General features: G+C 46.3%; 1 protein-coding gene across 1 annotated transcript; it reads right to left on the bottom strand.

Annotated features, from left to right (window-relative positions):
- Window positions 1-5,814: 5,814 nt before the first annotated feature.
- Coq10b (coenzyme Q10B) lies at window positions 5,815-19,473 on the bottom strand. Its single transcript, XM_075955996.1, has 5 exons — window positions 19,221-19,473; window positions 13,036-13,185; window positions 11,435-11,627; window positions 9,055-9,156; window positions 5,815-6,829 (listed from the first exon to the last, which is right to left on the bottom strand). The coding sequence occupies exons 1-5, from the start codon at window positions 19,328-19,330 to the stop codon at window positions 6,662-6,664; spliced, it is 723 nt and encodes a 240-aa protein (XP_075812111.1). The 5' UTR covers window positions 19,331-19,473; the 3' UTR covers window positions 5,815-6,661.
- Window positions 19,474-19,764: the final 291 nt, after the last annotated feature.

The raw sequence follows: 19,764 nt of genomic DNA on the forward strand, positions 1-19,764 counted from the left end.
ACAAAGTGAGTTCCAGGACAGACAGGGCTATGTAGGAAACCCTGTCTCCAAAAACAAAACAAACAATTAAAACAAACAAACGAAAGCTCCAAAAACCAGAAACACAAAAAATCAAAGTATCCGAGAGAATTTGGTGCATTAGACCTGCCTTTTTATATTTTATTGCTTTTTATTTTGTTTGTTTGAGACAGGCTTCACTGTGCAGCTTGACCGGCTTGGAACTTGCTGGGAGTCTAGGCTGGCCTTGAACTAAGTTCAAGCCTGGCTTAGACTTGCAATTTTATTGATTAGAAATTTTTTTTTTTTTGAGTCAGAGTTTCCTACGTAGCCGTGGTAGGTCTGGAATGTCCTAGGTAGACCAAGCTGGTCTTGAGCTTACAGAAAGCCTCTTCCTTTCAGTTATTAGAATTCTTGGACGGGGGCTGGTGACTCGGCTCACTTTTCAGCCTGGAAACCTGGTGTCTGATTCCCATCTCTGCAGAAAACAATTGTGTCTCAGACCTGTGAACCCAGCCCTGCGGAGGCAGAGGCAGAATGACCTGGAGTTCGAGGTCATCCTAATGTACTAGTGAGTTCCAGGTTAACCTGTGATATAGAATGACCTGCCTTTAAAAAACAAAACAAGGGCTGGAGAGATGGCTCAGAAGTTAAGAGCACTGCCTGCTCTTCCGGGGGACCTGGGTTCAGTTCCCATGTGTGGCAGCTCACAGCTGTCTGTAACTCCACTTTGGTGCCTTGGCTAGGAACACCCCTAAGACTCCCCCAAAAACCCCAGCCAGTGGGGGTGAGAGCTTTGTCCCGGTCTGTCAATTTGTGTCATTTGGTTTTGTCTGCCACTGTCCTGCGTTCTGTGTTCCTTTCTCCGGGAAGCTTCAGCTTCCTAACTCTGGGGCCCAAGTGCTAGGTGGACACATTATTGACACTTGTGCTGTGTGTGGATCAGACATCTCTGATTCACTTGTATCTGTAAGGGACAGGGGGTCCCCCTGATGGAACTGGGAGTCGCAGGTCACACTCTGAGAGACAGGACAGGCCGCCTGAGAGATGGCGTTTGCTGGGAACGCGACGTGCCATCATCTCAGACTTATTTAAAGATATAATGTATAATTAAAAATACAGATTAATGATTACCATGTTATAGCCGTCTGGGTTACAGGGTTTTATATGATCAGTCTTCTAGGAAAGGGCAGGATTAAAGCTCTTGGGTAGCCAGTGTTTCATAGCAAAGTCCAAACCTGTTTCTTAAAAACTGTCAACAGCACGTCTGTGGTCACAAAAACTGCAAAAGAGTAATACTTCTAAAGAAGTTATTCAGAAAAATAAAGTGCTAACTTTATATTCGGTAGAAGGGACTATGGCCATCAGACAGACCTAGAACAGCAGCACTGATGTGGCCTGTTGTGATGATACACACACACACACACACACATCACATCACATACTGTAGATGTGATTCAACTGTGGTTGAATCTCTATGGTGATGCAAATTATAAAGGTCTATTCAGATTAACAAAAGCCACAAGAGCTGACTTAGAGATTTACACCTAAATACTTTATTTTTTTTAAAGATTTATTTATTTATTATGTATACAGTATTCTCAGTACTCTGCCTGCAGGCCAGAAGAGGGCACCAGATCTCATTACAGATGGTTGTGAGCCACCATGTGGTTGCTGGGAATTGAACTCAGGACCTATGGAAGAGCAGGTGGTGCTCTTAACCACTGAGCCATCTCTCCAGCCCACCTAAATACTTAAAAAAAAAAAAAGATTTGTGTATATGAGTGCTCTTTTGCATGTCCCCCTGGGTTCCACTACAGGTGGTTGGCGCCACCGTGTGGTTGCTGGGGATAGAACTCAGGACCCCTGGAAGAGAGGCCACTGCTCTCAACCGCTGAGCCACACCTCTCCAGTCCCCTGCACCTAAGGCTTTGCCCAATGGTCAACACCAAGCTTCTAGAGAATTTAGATAAGTGAGAACATATGTTTGATAAATATGATCAAAAAGTTTTAATTTGACATAGAAGAGCTTCAACTCAAAATCGTTATTTTTAGGGCTAAACCCACTGAAATGGAGCGTAAAGTCCTAGTCTCTAGGGGCTGGAGAGATGGCTCAGAGGTTAAGAACATTGCCTGCTCTTCCAAAGGTCCTGAGTTCAATTACCAGCAACCACAGGGTGGCTCACAGCCATCTGTAAAGGGGTCTGGTGCCCTCTTCTGGCCTGCGGGCATACACACAGAATATTGAATACATAATAAATAAATAAATATTTTTTAAAAAAGTCCTAGTCTCATGAGTGCTAAATTATCGGAGATTAAGGAACACAATAGTCAGCCATCTTTCAAGTGATCAAGTTCTTTAATTGTAGCCATGCTAAGTAACGATATAATTAATTACAGGAATAAGCCTTACTTAGTCTCCTGTGTATGTTTTTGAAGTTAAGCTTAGAACATGTAACTAGAAAAAAGTTATCTATTCAGATATACCTAGGTGTGGCTAACTGGAGGGCCAGACTTCAGTCAGCTCCAGGGTATGCAAAAACATCCATGAATGTGGTGAACGCTAGACTTTTCTGAGGGGAAAACTAAGGAAACACGGGTGCTTTCTCCTTTACTTCATCTTAGAAAAAAACCCTCTGAAAATCTCTCTTGCTCCTCTCCATACCTCCTCTCTCAGCCAAACTCCAGACTAATATCTTCAGGCACCGACCCATCTGACAACACAAGATGAGTCACACAGTGTTCCTCAGGCGAGGGAGGTCACATTGACCGGCCAGTGAGTGAGTGACCCTTGGCCGTGCACGTAGCTCTTTCCCAGAAAGTGACACTAAAATTCAGGATTTAGCCGGGCCTTTAATCCCAGCACTCGGGAGGCAGAGGCAGGTGGATCTCTGTGAGTTCGAGACCAGCCTGGTCTACAGAGCTAGTTCCAGGACAGGCTCCAAAGCCACAGAGAAACTCTGTCTCCAAAAAAAAATAAATAAATAAAATAAAATAAAAGACTAAAATTCAGGATTTAAATTAGAAACAGTTAGCTGGCTGAACCTTGAGATTGGGAGTACACGCAGGAAGTCCATTGCTGAGAAAGTTACGTCTACTAAAGTTGCTTCACGCTCTGACTTTGGCCAGGCAGTGGTGGCGCACACCTTTAATCCCAGCACTCAGGAGGAAGAGGCAGGAGGATCTCTGTAAGTTCGAGACCAGCCTGGTCTACAGAGCTAGTTCCAGGATAGGCTCCAAAGCTACAGAGAAACCCTGTCTCGAAAAACAAAAACAAAACAACAAAAAAAGCTTATTATATCAGACAGACTCTCAGCTCCTAGCAATGACTCCCCAGGTCTCCAAGAATGAGACTCCACCCAGATTGTAACACTGACCACTGGACAATTGATTGCCTCCGAAGCTATGAAGACCACGGGAGCCTGGAATGGCTAACTGGGTATGACCTGGTCTCTGGCTTTTGTAATAGATTCAGAAGCTGCTTGGTCTGCACTCAGGCATAATTTATCCTTCTTGGTTCTCTGATAATATTGATGGCTAGGCCAGCTATAACTTTGTCAACTTGGCAGCATCAGACAACTAGATATTCCGCAAGGCAATAGCCAGTTTGTTCGTTTTATATGTAAAAAAAAAAAAAAAAAAAAAAAAAAGACCTTGCTTTTTCTTTTCTCTTTTTTTTTAAAAACTTGTTTCGATGCTGGGCGGTGGTGGCGCACGCCTTTAATCCCAGCACTCGGGAGGCAGAGGCAGGCGGATCTCTGTGAGTTCGAGGCCAGCCTGATCTACAAGAGCTAGTTCCAGGACAGGCACCAAAGCTACAGAGAAACCCTGTCTCAATAAAAAAAAAAAAAAAAAACTTGTTTCGCTGTGTCAAAACTAGCTCTTGTAGACCACGCTGACTTCGAACTCGGAGATCCACCTGCTTCTGCTTCCTAAGTGCTGGGATTAAAAACCTTGCTCTGTCTAAAGCTACTAGGTCTCTTGATAAGACCAGCCAGAAGCAGTGAGCTTCAGATTCAGCAAGGGACTTTCACAATAGCATGAAGAGCCCTCAGGGGCTATCAGGAAATGTCAACTGCAGACACCGCATGCACCCAAGCGAACCACATGCACACAAGCACCCAAACACATACACAAACATGTAAAAGGAACAAGAACCCAAACATCTCCCATGCCACATAGTGAGTTCCAGGCCAGCCCGGGCTAACGACACGTCATCAGAACTAAACCAAACACCAAAACTCCAATCAAATGCGAGGCACGTAGTATACGTAGATCACTTTGCTCTGGACGCGTGCAAGTGGGAAGACCCTGCTTCGCTTGTTAAAAGCACAGCTACAGCCACGAGCGGACAGCATGAACTCCGCACAGCCACACGGCCAGTGCCTCAGAGGGCAGGACTCAGCCAGCACTGAGCACCAAGTGGGGCACCATGACCGCACGTTTAGTAGGAAGAGATGACAAGTCGGGTGATGGTGGCGCACGCCTTTAATCCCAGCACTTGGGAGGCAGAGGCAGGCGGATCTCTGTGAGTTCGAGACCAGCCTGGTCTACAGAGCTAGTTCCAGGACAGGCTCCAAAGCTATAGGGACACCCGGTCTCAAAGACAAAACAAAACAAAAGACAGAATGAGTAGTTCAGATTTGTCAGTCTATATGGAAGGTTTTTGCTGTTTTGGCAGTGCTGAGTGAGGATCAAATTGAGTATAAACATTGCACCCATGAAAGTAATTTTTTTTTTTTTTTTGGTTTTTCAAGGCAGGGTTTCTCTGTAGCTTTGGTGCCCGTGCTGGGATTAAAGGCGTGCGCCACCATCGCCCGGCCCATGAAAGTAATTTTTAAAAAAAGATTTATTATGTATAGTGTTCTAACTAACTGCACCTATGCTTGTAGGCCAGAAGAGGGCACCAGATCTCATTACAGATGGTTGTGAGCCACCATGTGGTTGCTGGGAATTGAACTCAGGACCTCTGAGCCATCCCTCCAGCCCCATCAAAGTATTTCTAAGACATGAAATCCTACAGTCCTGCATTTGTGTGGCTACAGCTCTCAACTCGAAAGACACCAAGTTGTAAGGAGCCGCTTGTTTGTTTCCCCGGCAGCCTGGCAGCTCAGACCCAAAATAACCACACAGGAACTGTATTAATTAAATCACTGCTTGGCCTATTAGCTCTAGCTTTTTATTGGCTAGCTCTTACATCTTAATTTAGCCCATTTCTACTAACCTGTGTATCGTCATGAGGCTGTGGCATACCAATCAGGTAAAGTTCTGGCGTCTGTCTCTGGAGGGGCTACATGGCTTCCCTGTGACTCTATATTCTTTCTCCCAGCATTCAGTTTAGTTTTCTCTGCCTACCTATATTCTACTCTGCGTAGGCCTAAGCCAGTTTCTTATTATTCATTAACCAATAGAAGCAACACATATACAGGAAGACTTCCCATCACCTAGTCACCTGGAAAGAGGGGTATCAGTTGAAGAATTGCTGCCATCTGATTGGCCTATGGGTACGTCTGTGAGACATTTTCTTGACTGCTTTTCCATGTAGCAGGACCAAGCTACTATGGTGGTGTCACCTCCAGGCAGGAGAGTTTGGGAATAGGCCATGAGCAGCATTCTTGGCCTGTTTCAGCCCCCACCTCTAGCTCTGCTTCCCTCTGGGATATACCGTGACCTGTGGGCTGTGACCTGAACTAAACACACTCCTCACAAGTGCTTCAGCTCACGGTGTTTACAACAGCCACAGGGAAACTAGGTCGGCCACCTGTCAGAATACACACCAAAGCAATACAGAAACAATTTAAATAATCAAAGTCACTATACAAAAATAAACAAACTAACTTTATTAAGTCACGGCTTCAGTACTTACATTGATTTGTTTAAAAAAATATCAGTTTAGAATATTATTGCAAGTGAATATGCACAATAAATAGAAAATTGGGACGTGCAGTGCGGGGGGTATTGGCTGCCTGCTGTGGCAGACCAGATTCTGACACGCAGTCAGCATTTTCAAAGTGCAGACAAGCACCCAAGGGGAGGTTTCGAATGTTTGGAAAATTAGCTTGGCACTCTGGACCACTCACCAAAAACATAAAAACAAAACAAAAAGCAAAAGTGTCTTTGGGAAGCAGCTTCCCAACAACACTGAGTTATCTACTGCTATTCATAAGAACAACTTAAATTACCCAAAGTGCTAAGACTTCATTAGCGGTACTTTAAATCAAAGTTTTAACATTAAATATATGATTACTCAAATATCCTAAGCCGTATGGCAGGCCCCAAAACAATAAGTTACAAATCCTCTGAACCTAATAACTTAAACATGATACGGTTAATGTAACACATTCTGTCTCAGCTCACCTTTCATGTAAGGGGTTAGTTTCACTCAGCACTCAAGTGAGGGATGCGGTATCCTAGCAACAGTGATGACACCATTATTATTACAAAGGCAGAACCTGCAAATGTACACATTACTTTGAGTTGCACTTGATTGAAGAAATAATTCTGTGTAGAGATGGGTCCATATTCAATGTACAAATTTTCAGTGGAGCAGGCTTAAGATCCAGGCAGGCTTAACAAACACTTTCTGACTTTGAACAGACGATAAAGGGACTTCCTAAAGTGAACAAACAGGTCAAAAGGAGGTGGTGCCAGTTCTTATTTCATTTTAGGTATGGTGGATTTCATGAAGCATTAGCTCCCGAGGTATACTTGTTTCTGGACCGTACAATTTACACGCTCTTCTTTCAAAGGCAGCTACCATTTGTTTCACAACTTCATCGAAGAACAATGTAGCAAGCTGGGAATGCAGAAGTGAGCGGAATTCAAAAGAAACCTGGAAGGAAATGTGAGACATTATCTTACACACACTCGCCGGACTCAGTGACACACCCACAATCTGTAAGGAAATGTGAGACATTATCTTAACACACTCGCCAGACTCAGCGACACACCCACAATCTGTAAGGAAATGTGAGACATTATCTTACACATATTTGCCAGACTCAGCGACACACCCACAATCTGTAAGGAAATGTGAGACATTATCTTACACATATTTGCCAGACCTCAACCCGAGCATTCTGGAGGCTGAGGCAGGAGCACTGGGAATTTAAAACTTGAACTCACAGAGATCTGCTTGCCTCTGCCTCTCCAGTGCTGGAATTAAAGGCGGGTGACACTACATGAGGCTAAATAACTTATAATTAATTAAAAAAAATTTTAAAAAAGACAAAAACAAACAAAACAAAATTCTTTAATCCTAGCATTTAGGGAGACAGAGGCAGGTGGATCTCTGTGAATTCGAGTCCAACCTGGACTACAGAACAAGTTCCAGGACAGGCTCCAAAGCTACATAAAGAAACCCTACCCCCAAAATAAATAGATAAATAGATAGATGGGTAAATAAAAAATTTTATGTGCTGAGGTGGCTCGGTGGGTAAAAGTACCTGCTGCCAAGCCAGATGACCTCAATTTTCATCTTTAGGACCTGTGGAATATCCCTTTACACTGTGTGAATATATGTCATTGTGACTGGTTTAATAAAGAAGCTGACTGGCCAATAGCTGAACAGGTGGAGGTTATGCAGGACTTGCAGACAAAAAGAGAGAATGAAGGAGATGAGATGATCTTGCCTTACAAAGAAAAGGTACCAAGCCATGTGGCAGAGTGTAGGTAAGAAATTGGGTTAATTTAAAATATTAAGAGTTAGCTAGTAACAAGCCTGAGCTATTGGCAGAGCATAATTAATAAAAATTCTCAGTGTGGTTATTTGGGAACTGGCTGGTGGGACAGAGAAGTCCACCCACAAGGACCTGCATGGTGGAGAGGGACAACTGACTCCAAGTTGTCCTCTTTCATGTACACAGTAAATGAAAATGTAATCAAATGACCTTGTATTTGTCAAAAAAAAAAATCAAACGAAGGAGAAAAAGTGGCAGAAACATAAAAGATTTTCACATGCTCATCACCCCAAATTTTCCTATTTGTCTTATATAACTATATAGCCATAGTAAAGTTGTCAAAATCAGAAAACTATCAGTTGCTAGGTAATAAATGCTAAGATCTAAACTGTAGATCGCTCACACTGCCAACTGTCCTATTACTGTCAACTTTTAGATTGACTCTAGAGCCTCATGTATGTGATAATTAGTAGTTTTGGGGGACTATGATGACAGGATTTAACTGTAGAGCTTTAGATGGCTTTCAAGTTGTGAACTACAGGCATGCTCTGGCTCTTACTTTATAATGAAAGTAATCAAGAGCTGAAAGACTATCCTTTACCCAGAATTACCACCATTCCTTATGATACAATGCCTGAGTCCCAAGCCCAGAGAAAGCTCATTTTCTAGTAGGAGGGCAGCGAATAATGGCAGAGTGATATGAACAAGACACTTAGGAGTCTCTAGATCATTTATTTTTATGATAGAGGGTCTCACGATGCAGACTTGGCTGGCCCCGAACTCACAGAGATCGCGTGCCTCCGCATTCTCAGCATTGGGACTAACGGTGTGCACTACCACACCTGGCAGAATTCGAGATTCCCCTTTGAATTTGATTTCTGCATCTATTACGTAACATATGACTTTAACTTGGTGCTAATTTTAAGCCTCTAATGGGTTTAAATGTCTTAGTATTAAGCAGAGAATGAAATGTTAAGTGGTTGGTTTTCCAGTGACTAGTCTTTAGTTTATAGTTAAATCTGTAGCTTTTGAGGTTGGCAGAAAGAGGATCTCAAACACTCAAAGATGTAGGAATACTGTGTATCAAATGGCTTTTCACCTTCAGAATCTATACTGCCCTAATGTTGAAAATTAAAATTCACTTTGCTTCACTAGTAAGCCATCCTGAAAACATGATCATTCAAAATAACTACTGGAGCCAGGTAGTGGTGGCGCACGCCTTTAGTGCCAGCACTTGGGAGGCAGAGGCAGGCAGATCTCTGTGAGTTCGAGACCAGCCTGGTCTACAGAGCTAGTTGCAGGACAGGCTCCAAAGCCACAGAGAAACCCTGTCTCGAAAAACCAAAAAAAAAAAAAAGGAACTATATAACAGACTTACTGAAAAATCCAAGGTACAAGTTCTCGGATAGCCAGGAAGACCTGGGCTAAAACGCCAAATCGTCTCCAAATGATTGAAAAGTTTCCCATCAGTACAAGATGCCTGAAACAAAATGGAGAGAAAAAATAAACAACTTTTATAGGAGCAAGAATCTACCACGACTGGGGCTCATTTCCTTGAGAAATAGTTATCTTTATCAGCTCAGAAAATGACCAGTAGCTTGGAACAAGGAAGTCATTTTCTCTTCCCGTGACTCGGGACTGCCAGCTGTTCTCCGGTGTGCGCTCACCCACTGTCTACTCGGCTCTATCGGATTGCACTTCTTCACCAACAAGTCAGTCTGTGGAGGATGCAACTGCTCACGTGTGTTGACCACAGGTCTCTTCCTCAGTCACTAGTCATCCTTCTGAGCCTGGGTCTCTGTGATGTAGAATCACTTCGGAGAGCAATCTCTGGTGTCTATAGAGTATTACGATGGGATTAGGTCCACAGGAAGGCACACCCTAAATGTGGGCAGCATGACTCCCACAACTGGTCCCTGGACTGAAGAAACAGGAGACGGAAGCACCAGCATCCACCACCCTGACTCTTGGCTGGAGATGCAGTGTGACAAGCAGGCCAAAGCTTCCGCCCCCATGACCTCACCAGCTGCAGTGTTTTCTCTACCACAATGAAAGGCTCACTTGAACTGTGAGCCAGCATAGCATAGACCCTGCTTCCTCATGCAACTTCATGTCAGATGCTTGGCCACAGCAACAAGTGTGTCAAACAGCCTCCCTGAACCTGGCTTCATCCATCTTGCTAGGCTGGCTGACCAACAAGCTTCAGAGACCCAGCTGCCTCTGCCCTCCAGGACTGGGGTCCCAGCTCATGCACCACTCCAGTGCAGGGAGCCACACTCAGGGCCTTAAGCAAGCACACAGTAAGTACTTTCCTAAATGGGCAATCCCCCAGCCCCGAGGGGTGCAGTCCCCCAGCCCCGAGAGGTGCAGTCCCCCAGCCCCAAGGAGCGATTTAAGAACCCCATTTCCAGTCCTGTACAAGTTAAATACTATATATTTCTTTTTTTTCGAGACAGGGTTTCTTTGTAGCTTTTGAATTTGTCCTGGAACTCGCTCTGTAGACCAGGCTGGCCTCAAACTCACAGAGATCCACCGAGTGCTGGGATTAAAGGCGTGCGCCACCACCATCCGGCTTTATACTGCATTTCTTTAAGTTGTGAAATAACGTACTTTATACCTTCACTCTGAAATGGCCGATATGTTCATAAGGTATCTGGTATATATTGGTTCGCCTGCCTCCATGGCTGTGCAGGGCATGCACACCCCGTACCCACAGAATTCAGACGTACCAGATCCCAGCTGCTGTGCAGGGCATGCACACCCCGTACCCACAGAATTCAGAAGTACCAGATCCCAGCTGCTGTGCAGGGCATGCACACCCCGTACCCACAGAATTCAGAAGTACCAGATTCCAGCTGCAAGCCATCATGTGCTGGGAATGAACCAAGTCCTCTGAAAGGGCAGCTGAATCCCTGAGCCATCTGCTCCACGCTTCTCCTCTCAGCTTCCTGGAACCTCTCACAGTCTTACCACTTCTCCCCAAACTTGAAAAACAAGTGTGCCTGGGTGGTGGCGCACGCCTTTAATGCCAGCACTCGCGAGGGAGCAGAGGCAGGCAGATCTCTGTGAGTTCGAGGCCAGCCTGGTCGGAGTTCCAGGACAGCCAGAGCTGTTACACAGAGAAATCCTGTCTCAGGAGGAAAAGAAGAGTGTGCACCTTGAACAGTCTGATCTTTTTCTGGTGGTAAAGTTATATGCTGAATATAGTAAATGTATCAAGTTTTCTTTCCCTTCTTTCTTTTTTTTAGAGACAGGATCACTTCGCAGCCCAGGTAGCCTCAAATTCATAGTCCACTTGCCAAGCACCTTCACTGTCAGGACGGCAGCGTGTCTATATCGTACCCTATCTTAATAGTGCAAAGATGAGGGCTGGAGAGATGGCTCAGCGGTTAAGAGCATTGCCTGCTCTTCCAAAGGTCCTGAGTTCAATTCCCAGCAACCACATAGTGGCTCACAGCCATCTGTAATGAGGTCTGGTGCCCTCTTCTGGCCTGCAGGCATACACACAGATAGAATATTGTATACATAACAAATAAATAAATAAAGATTTAAAAAAAAAATAGTGCAAAGATGAAGATGTCTCTCGCTTAGGAAAGCTCAAGCTGATGCCGTGTAAACGAACATAATCAGGACACAATAAACAGCTCCCCTCCACTTACTAGAAGGATCTTTTAAGCTATTACATGTGATTTAATTCATTTAGCATAACAAACATCTAGGGCATATTAAAAGAAAACCAAACACAACAACAACCTTACCTTTACCAAGTGTGGTTTGACCAAGGTTACGACTGATGTGTATCGCTCCAGAACAGGTGGAAACCCAATTTCTAATCGAGTTCTACAATAGCCAGCTCTCCTAGATAGTATGTCTGATTTTTTACACCAAGGAACGAAATGCTTATAATCTTCCATTCCTGCTACCACGTCATACATTTCTTGCATTGAGTATCTTAAAAAGAGAAAGAATATTAACAACTGAGTCCATGGGATATGAGTTTTAAACAGAATATAAACAAACATTTCTAAGTCACTTGGCACACATGAGCCACACGATGGAACAGGAATAAAGGACCGCGCGCGCGCGCACACACACACACACACACACACACACGGGAGGTCACAGCGACTGCAGTGATTTAATACGAATGTCCCCATAGACTCATACTTGAATGCTTAGTCATCAAGGAGCGGCACTATCTGAGAAGGACCAGAACAATAAGGAGGTAAGGGGCCTTGTTAAAAGTAGCTGTGACCTTACTGGAGGAAGTGTGTTTTGGGGATAGGCTTTGAGGTTTCAGAAGCCCATGCTAGGCACGGGCTCTCTCTACCTGCAGACTGGGGTGTAGCTCTCGGCCACCTTTCCAGCACCATGTCTGCCATGCCTGCTGCCATGATGATAATGGACTAATAACCCTCCGAAACTGTAAGCTGCCCCCCCCCATTAAATGCTTTCTTTTTTAAGAGCTGTCTTGGCCACAGCAACAGGACACTGACTAAGAAATGACCAAAAACAAAAATGAAACTCTTTGAATATATGTAAAAGGCAACCTGGCTAAGAACCAGATAGTTACTATTGTTGCTCGTAGAGGCAGGAAGCATGGGGGCACGTGCCTACAGTCCTAACACTCAAGAGTCTCTGGGAGGAGGATTGCCAAGAGTTCAAGCACGGATTGAGCTATATAGCAAGTATCAGGCCAGTCAACGTTACAGAGTGAGACCCTGTCTCAAAACCCAAATAAATAAATAGATCTTGGACACAATTAAAATATAACCCACCATAAAATTATAATTAATCATAAATTACAAAAGGATATTTTGGGCGGAGTGGGGTGGCGCACCTTTACTAACCCCAGCACTCAGAAGGCAGAGGCAGGCAAATCTAGTTCGAAGCCAGCCAGGGCTGCACAGAGAAACCATGTCTTGAAATTCATCGCCAAAGGAAGGAGGCATTTTTGGAGACAGGGTTTCTCTGTCTAACAGCCCTAGCTGTCCTGGAACTAGCTCTGTATACCAGGCCGGCCTCGAACTCAGAGATTCGCCCGCCTCTGCCACTCAAGTGCTGGTAAAGGCATGTGCCACCTGGCATCTTCATGTTTTAATTAATCTTTATAACCATGAAAACAACAAACAAAAATGAAGTAAATTATATCCTTTAAATGTTAACGTTAATTATATCCTATACAGTTAATATAATATTACAGTCTTTCAACAATATGTATAAATCAGCCAGGGCTGTAGACAAATTAACCTAGAAAAAGCAGTTTGATCTATAGGAAGACAATCCAGAGAGAAAGCAGCATGCCACTCCATAGAAAAGTAAAGGTACTCTTTTAATAAAATCACTATTCCATACAAACCCGATAATCCTTCTCTCTGAATACTCTTTCCGTTTATTTACTAGTGGCGCAGTGATCTTGAAGAAAGTTCTTGCGTAGATCTCTTTAGGCACAACTGAGGCATGCGGTGGAAGCGCTCTGTTCATCAGTATACCACAGGAAGCTAAGTGTCTAAAAAACAACGGATAACAGGTAAGACAAAAATTAAACACAAATTATACAGGCATTATAAAAGGCAATCATATTTCAGAAGAGTTTGCAACTTTAGAGTAGTGCTGAAAACACAGCTCAGATTCAGAAAGATAAACCAAGTGCACAGAGAAAACAAAAACGAGCTGGAGCAATGGCTCGGCGGAAAAAAGCAGCGGCTGCACTTCCGGAGGACCCAGGTTCAATTCCCAGCACCCACATGGCAGGTCAAGACTGTAACTCTAGTTCTAGGTGATATGACACATTCACACAGACTTACATGCAAGCAAAACACCAATGCACATGAAATATAAATAAATGAAAACAAAAACCTCAAATTAGAACAATAGTTGACAGCGTGGTTAGAAGCTTCTGGCACCAATGCTCTCTTCTCTGGAGCTGGCTCTCAGCTGTTACTATGGATCACAGCACAGTCTGCCACAGGCTGGCTCGGATGTTCTCCATCCAGTACTCAGTTCACCTCAGACATCTGAGTTGGTTCCCGGTGGGTCTCACCGAGCTGGCTGGATTCCTGCCCATACCAGTGAGTCTCGGATCCGGAATCTGGGGTGTTAGAACGGCTACTCCTGACCTCCTCACCATTTATTTCAGCACTCGTGGTACAGCACGGTCCTGTTACAAAGGGTTAGCTGTCTGAGGTGAGTCTATGTGCAGACTCCAGCTAGGCCCCTCTTCACAAACCATGTCTTTATATATGAGTGCCGTCTGCATGTTCACCTGTGTGCCAGAAGAGGGCATCAGAACCCATGATCGATGGTTGTGAGCCACCAATCACTGTGTGGTGGCTGGGAATTGACCTCAGGACCCCTAGGAGAGTAGTCAATGATGTTAACCACTGAACCATCTCCCCAGCCCTGTTCACTCTCTAACAAGCCGACTGAATAGCTGTTTTACACTATCCCGCCATTATTAGTCCACACACACTCAAGCTCTGATTCGGTCTTGATTGTTAATCACTACAGAGCACCACAGTGTATACGGCAATTGAGCCTCACAGAGATGACACCGTAGCTAAGTACCCCACCACTAAAACTCTTCAAAAGACTGTGTGGGCTGGAGATGGCTCGTCCTTTAGGAGTGCATACTGTTCCTGCAGACACCTGAGTTCAGTTTCCAGAACCCAAACTTGGCAGCTTACAACAATCGCTAACCCTAGCTCTAGGGGATTGGAACCCTCTTCTGGACTCTGAGAGCGCCTACATCCGTGTGTGCATACCCACCCACCCACCCACATATATACACGAAGTTAAAAAGAAAACAGTATCAGGGAACCAGAAAAAATACTCAGCGGGTAAAGGTTCAGCAAGTAACTCAACAGCCTGACAATCCCAAAACCCTAAAGGCAAAGGGAGAGAGTCAACTCCACCACACTGCTCTCTGACCCCACACACTGCCCTCTGACCTCACACACTCACCAGACATCACAGACACAGCACAGAGTACCATGTAGTTGTTTAGAGTGCTAAAAACAAATGGGTGTGGAGTTATGACCAAATCTTTAGATAAGGTGAGCCTGGAAACCTTGGAATTGTTTTAGTGGACATGTAATAAGCAGGGCTGTGCTTAGTGCACAGGGTGTAATCACAGATACTCAGTACTAGGCAAGATCTAGAGTTCAAGGCCAGACTGGGAAACTTAGTGAAAGTCTGTCTCAACCTAAAAATGTCTTGGGGCTATCGCTCAATGGTAAAATATATATACTTATGAATAGAGAAACATACTCACTTATATGTAAATAATGTAACTAAATGGGGCGGGGATTCCGGGCAGAGTTGAGCAGTATCCCGAAACTGAGACAGCCTGGCACAGCAGAACACGCCTGCAATCCCAACACTCTGGGAGAGAGAGGCAGAAGGATAAGCAAGAGTTCAAAGACAGCCTGGTTTTCTACACAGTGAATTCCAGGAGGCCAGACACAGGCAGACTCTGTTTAGCCAACTAACAAGCACCCAGGCTCAGGACAGACACTTCGTGATTCCACCACTAGGGGGCATCAAGGTCGTAAAGTCATCCAAGGCTACAGAGTTTGAGGTCAGCTGAGAAGACGAGGGAGTCTGTCTCAGACTAAACACACTTAGAAAAGACCAACGCTGCAGGGGCAGTATAACGGCCAGGAGGACAGATAACAAATACTGCGGGCTGAAGAGATGGCCCAGTGGGTCAAGCTCATGCCAGGAAAACACGAGGACCTCAGTTCTCAAGAATCCACATAGAAGTCGGATGCAGACAGCACGCTGTGTTCCTCCACACTTAAAGGGAAGCCCCGGGAGCTCGCTCACGCTCACATACACCAACCAAAGCAGGAAACTACCTGGTTGCAAGAAAAAGAGAAATCAAGCCGGAACTGAGCTGTGAGCTTCCTCTCTGATGGCAAACTTCCACAGCCCAGGAGGCACTACATCAGGCTGCTATGGATCAAGTCCTTAGTAATATTTCCCAGGCTAAGTGGGTATCAGCTCATCATGCAGGCTGAGCTCAATGGTGTAATATTGGTATGACTACTACACAGGAAAGGGATGTTTTCCTCGCTGATTTGAGGCCCACACCCCAGGAAGACATTCACGCCTGTCCTGTGAATCTGGGAGGTCACAGGCCTTAGCATGGAGCCTGTTACCATTGTTTTGCTAAATGGACATGTTGTCAAACTGTTTTCTAAACACAGCATTTACACCCCTAACTGACTGCTATGCTCAGCCTGTCAGACACGTTTCTTTTCCCCAGTGGATGGAAGTTTATACAGAAACTCAGAGCAGTTAAAGCACTGAGACTAAGGGACTGTTGGGCACTCAGCCTTAAATGGGACCGCTGTATCACCTGCTCCAAAGCGCAGGGAACACAGCAACAGAATGGGCAATAAACAACATAAAAACTGAAGGACAAAGAGGAACACTACAAAACAGTGTCTTCTGGACAGGAGGGAGCTGTTACACTCATGAATGCCCTGTGGCTGTGTCTGCTGGCCACTCCTCCCCAATGCTGAGATTAAAGGCATGCAGCATCATATCCAGCTTCTTTTATATGGGGGGGGGGGTGTCACAGAAATGACTCAGCAAGGACAGGTACTTGTCACCAAGCCTGGTGACCTGATTTGCTCCCAGTGACCCACGGTGGAGAAGAGAACTGGCTCCCTAAAATTGTCCTGAGACTTCTCCAGGTACACACACCATACTCCGGGTACACACACCATACTCCGGGTACACACACCATACTCCGGGTACACACACCACACTGTGGGTACACACACCATACTCCGGGTACACACACCATACTGTGGGTACACACACCATACTGCGGGTACACACACCATACTCCAGGTACACACACCATACTGTGGGTACACACACCATACTCCGGGTACACACACCATACTGTGGGTACACACACCATACTCCGGGTACACACACCATACTGTGGGTACACACACCATACTCCGGGTACACACACCATACTGCAACATAATGTGTACCCACACTAACACACACAGTAATTAATAAAAAGTTGACAAAGCCGTGGCACACACCCTCAATTCCAGCATTCAGGGGCAGAGGTAGTTGGATCTTTGTGAGTTCAAGGCCAGCCTGACCTACAAAGTTGAGTTCCGGGAGAGCCAGAGCTACATAGTGAGACCCTGTCTCGATAAATACATAAATAGGGGGGGCTGGAGAGATGGCTCAGAGGTTAAGAGCACTGGCTGCTCTTCCGGAGGTCATGAGTTCAATTCCCAGCAACCACATGGTGGCTCACAACCATCTGTACTGAGATCTGGCGCCCTCCTCTGGCGTGCGGGCATACATCAAGGCAGAATGTTGTATACATAATAAATAAATAAATCTTTAAAAAAATACATAAATAAAATTTTGATAATGAAAACTTACAAAAATAACTTAAAACATGTATCAAATTAGTATATGGCCAAAAAAAAGAGAACCAGGGGCTGGAGAGATGGCTCAGAGGTTGAGAGCATTGCCTGCTCTTCCAAAGGTCCTGAGTTCTATTCCCAGAAACCACATGGGGACTCACAACCATCTGTAATGGGGTCTGGTGCCCTCTTCTGGCCCGCAGGCATACAAACAGACAGAATATTGTATACATAATAAATAAATAGAACCAATACCAACAACAACAACAAAAAGAACAACAACAAAAAAAAAACAGTATGCAAAATGCCTAGCTGTTTATTTTCTCTACATGGTCCTGACTAGCATGGAACTTCTACGTATACCAGACTGGCTCTGAACTAGCAGAGATCCACCTGACTCTTTCCTTCTGTTACTTTTGTTTCTGAGACAGAGACTCACTCCGTGTAGACCAGGTTAGGCTTGAGCTCGAAATCCAATGTGTGTGTTTAAAACACGAACACATCTCCTGACCAGTGTGCCTGCCTTGGTTACAGTGTCCTGGACCACACATCTGTTCTCACACCCTGCCAAGGGCTGGGGACATAGAGGTAGAGCTGGCTAACATGTTCATGGCCCCAGGGCTGGCTCTAGCTCCTCTCCCATTCACCTGACCCAAGAGGCTAGAATTGCAAGATGGAGAGCCAAACAATTAGCTGCTCACGCAATTAAACCAATAAACGAATACTGAAACTCATGGCAAACACACGTTTTATCACTGATATTCCAAAGCCACTCTTTCAAATAACCTATTATAATAAAGGGCAGAGCACAAGCTGATGTATTCTCAAGTCATTTTTGCTGCCTTTTTGTTGTTGTTGTTTTTGAGATCCAGTCTCTTATTTTCCAGGCTGGTCTGGACTTCCTGAGCACAAGCCTCAGATCACAGGGAGCAAACGGGCATCTAAGGAGTAATAGAAGCAGATCTCAAGTATGAAGAGATTACATCCTGCTCGGAAAGCTACCTGTTGAGGAGAAGCTATCTGATTTCACTTTAGTTTGGAGGTGGAGCACTGGTCTTTTTTGTTTTGTAATTTTTTTTTTCCCCCGAGACAGGGTCTCTCTGTGTAACAGCTCTAGCTGTCCCGGAACTCATTCTGTACACCAGGATGGTCTCGAACTCACAGAGATCCACCTCCTTCTGCCTCCCGGGTGCTGGGAGCGCCATCACTGCCAGGCAGTTTTTGTTTGTTTTTGAAGCAGGGTCTCACCCTGTAGCTCTGGCTGGTCTGGAACTAGCTAGCAAGGCAGACCAGGGTGGCCTCAAGCACTAGGCCCCGCCTCTTTGTTGCTATTTTAAAGTCTTCATTCAACTTCAACGTCCTGGAGCTCAGCAAGATTTGTGCTTTCTCCTCTGTAACGTAAACATATCGATTCATTTTAAATACTAATTTGGCTTTGTGGTCTTGAGACTGGGTCGGTCTCACTTGTAGCTTAAGCTGGCCTCGAACTCACAGCGATCCTCCTACCTTCGCTTCGCGGCCAGGACTACAGGTTTGAGCCACCACGCCCAGCGAATTTTAATTCTTGAGACTAGTATTACACTATCATTCCTAACAGAAAACTGCGTGTCGAACTTACACTACCCTTCACGTCTCGACATTCATCTCCACCCTCAAGCCCCTGAAACGGGCCAACCAGGAAACCTGGAGGCCGAACCATCTTCAAGGTTACAGGACCTCGAGCGCAGTGGAAAACAAAACAAACCACAACAGGTCCTCTGCATTGGCTGCGTTTCATTCTGCGAGGGCCACTGAGTGGCCGGGGTCAAAGAACTCGGCGGCGAGGAAGACAGCGAGCGTCTGCCGGGCGGTTCACCGCCAGGACACGCACTCCCACGGCCCCGGGAGCCGCCCGCCGCCGGCCGCCGCGGGCCACCGCACGCCAGGAGACCCGAAGGACGGGAGCGGGCGGCCGAGCAGCCACTCGGCTGCTCCCACGGCCGCCTCGTCGCTGACTCACCCCGAAAACACGAGGTGCACGCGGGCCGGCCATCTCCGGGCCCCGCCGGAGCCCCGCGCCCAGCCTACGGTCAGCGCCCTGGCCACAGGCCCGCCCCGCGCCCGCCGGCCGGCAGCCCAGAAAACCTCCGCTCGCTACCTGACGTTGCGCGCAGGTCCCCGCGCCGGGGCTTCCGCCACGGTGGTCGACTTCGGGCGGCACCCCGACGCCACCCTGGCCAGCGCCCTCTGACCGGTCCGAGCTGCCATGATCGTCTGGCTGAAGCCGGTAGGCGACGCCGGTACCGGGGCCCGAGGCACCGCCCTCCGGCCGGCCCGGCGGGAGGGCTTCTGAGCCTCTCAGCCAATCCGCAGGCCCTCTGGGCAACGGGACACGCCCCTTCTCCGCGTTTCCCCGCCCCCGCCCCCATGACGCCAGACTGACGCACGCTCCCTCCGGCCAATCAGAGGGGCGCGAGTCGCCGGGACACGCACCGCCCCTCTCACGCGCCTGCGCATTTACGCAATCTGCGTGGCGCCCTCCTCCTGAGTTCGCCCGCTGTCCTGGCTGTAGTCTGGAGGGGGGAGAGAGAGCTCCGGAGCCGGTGTGTTATGTAATCGTCCCCCCTCCGTCCGTCCCCCGTGCTGAGCCCGGCACGTTCTCGCGCCTGCCGCCAAGCCTGGGGTTGTTCCGGGTCACGCTG

Source organism: Microtus pennsylvanicus, chromosome 22 (assembly GCF_037038515.1).
Source record: "Microtus pennsylvanicus isolate mMicPen1 chromosome 22, mMicPen1.hap1, whole genome shotgun sequence".
NCBI lineage: Eukaryota > Metazoa > Chordata > Mammalia > Rodentia > Cricetidae > Microtus > Microtus pennsylvanicus.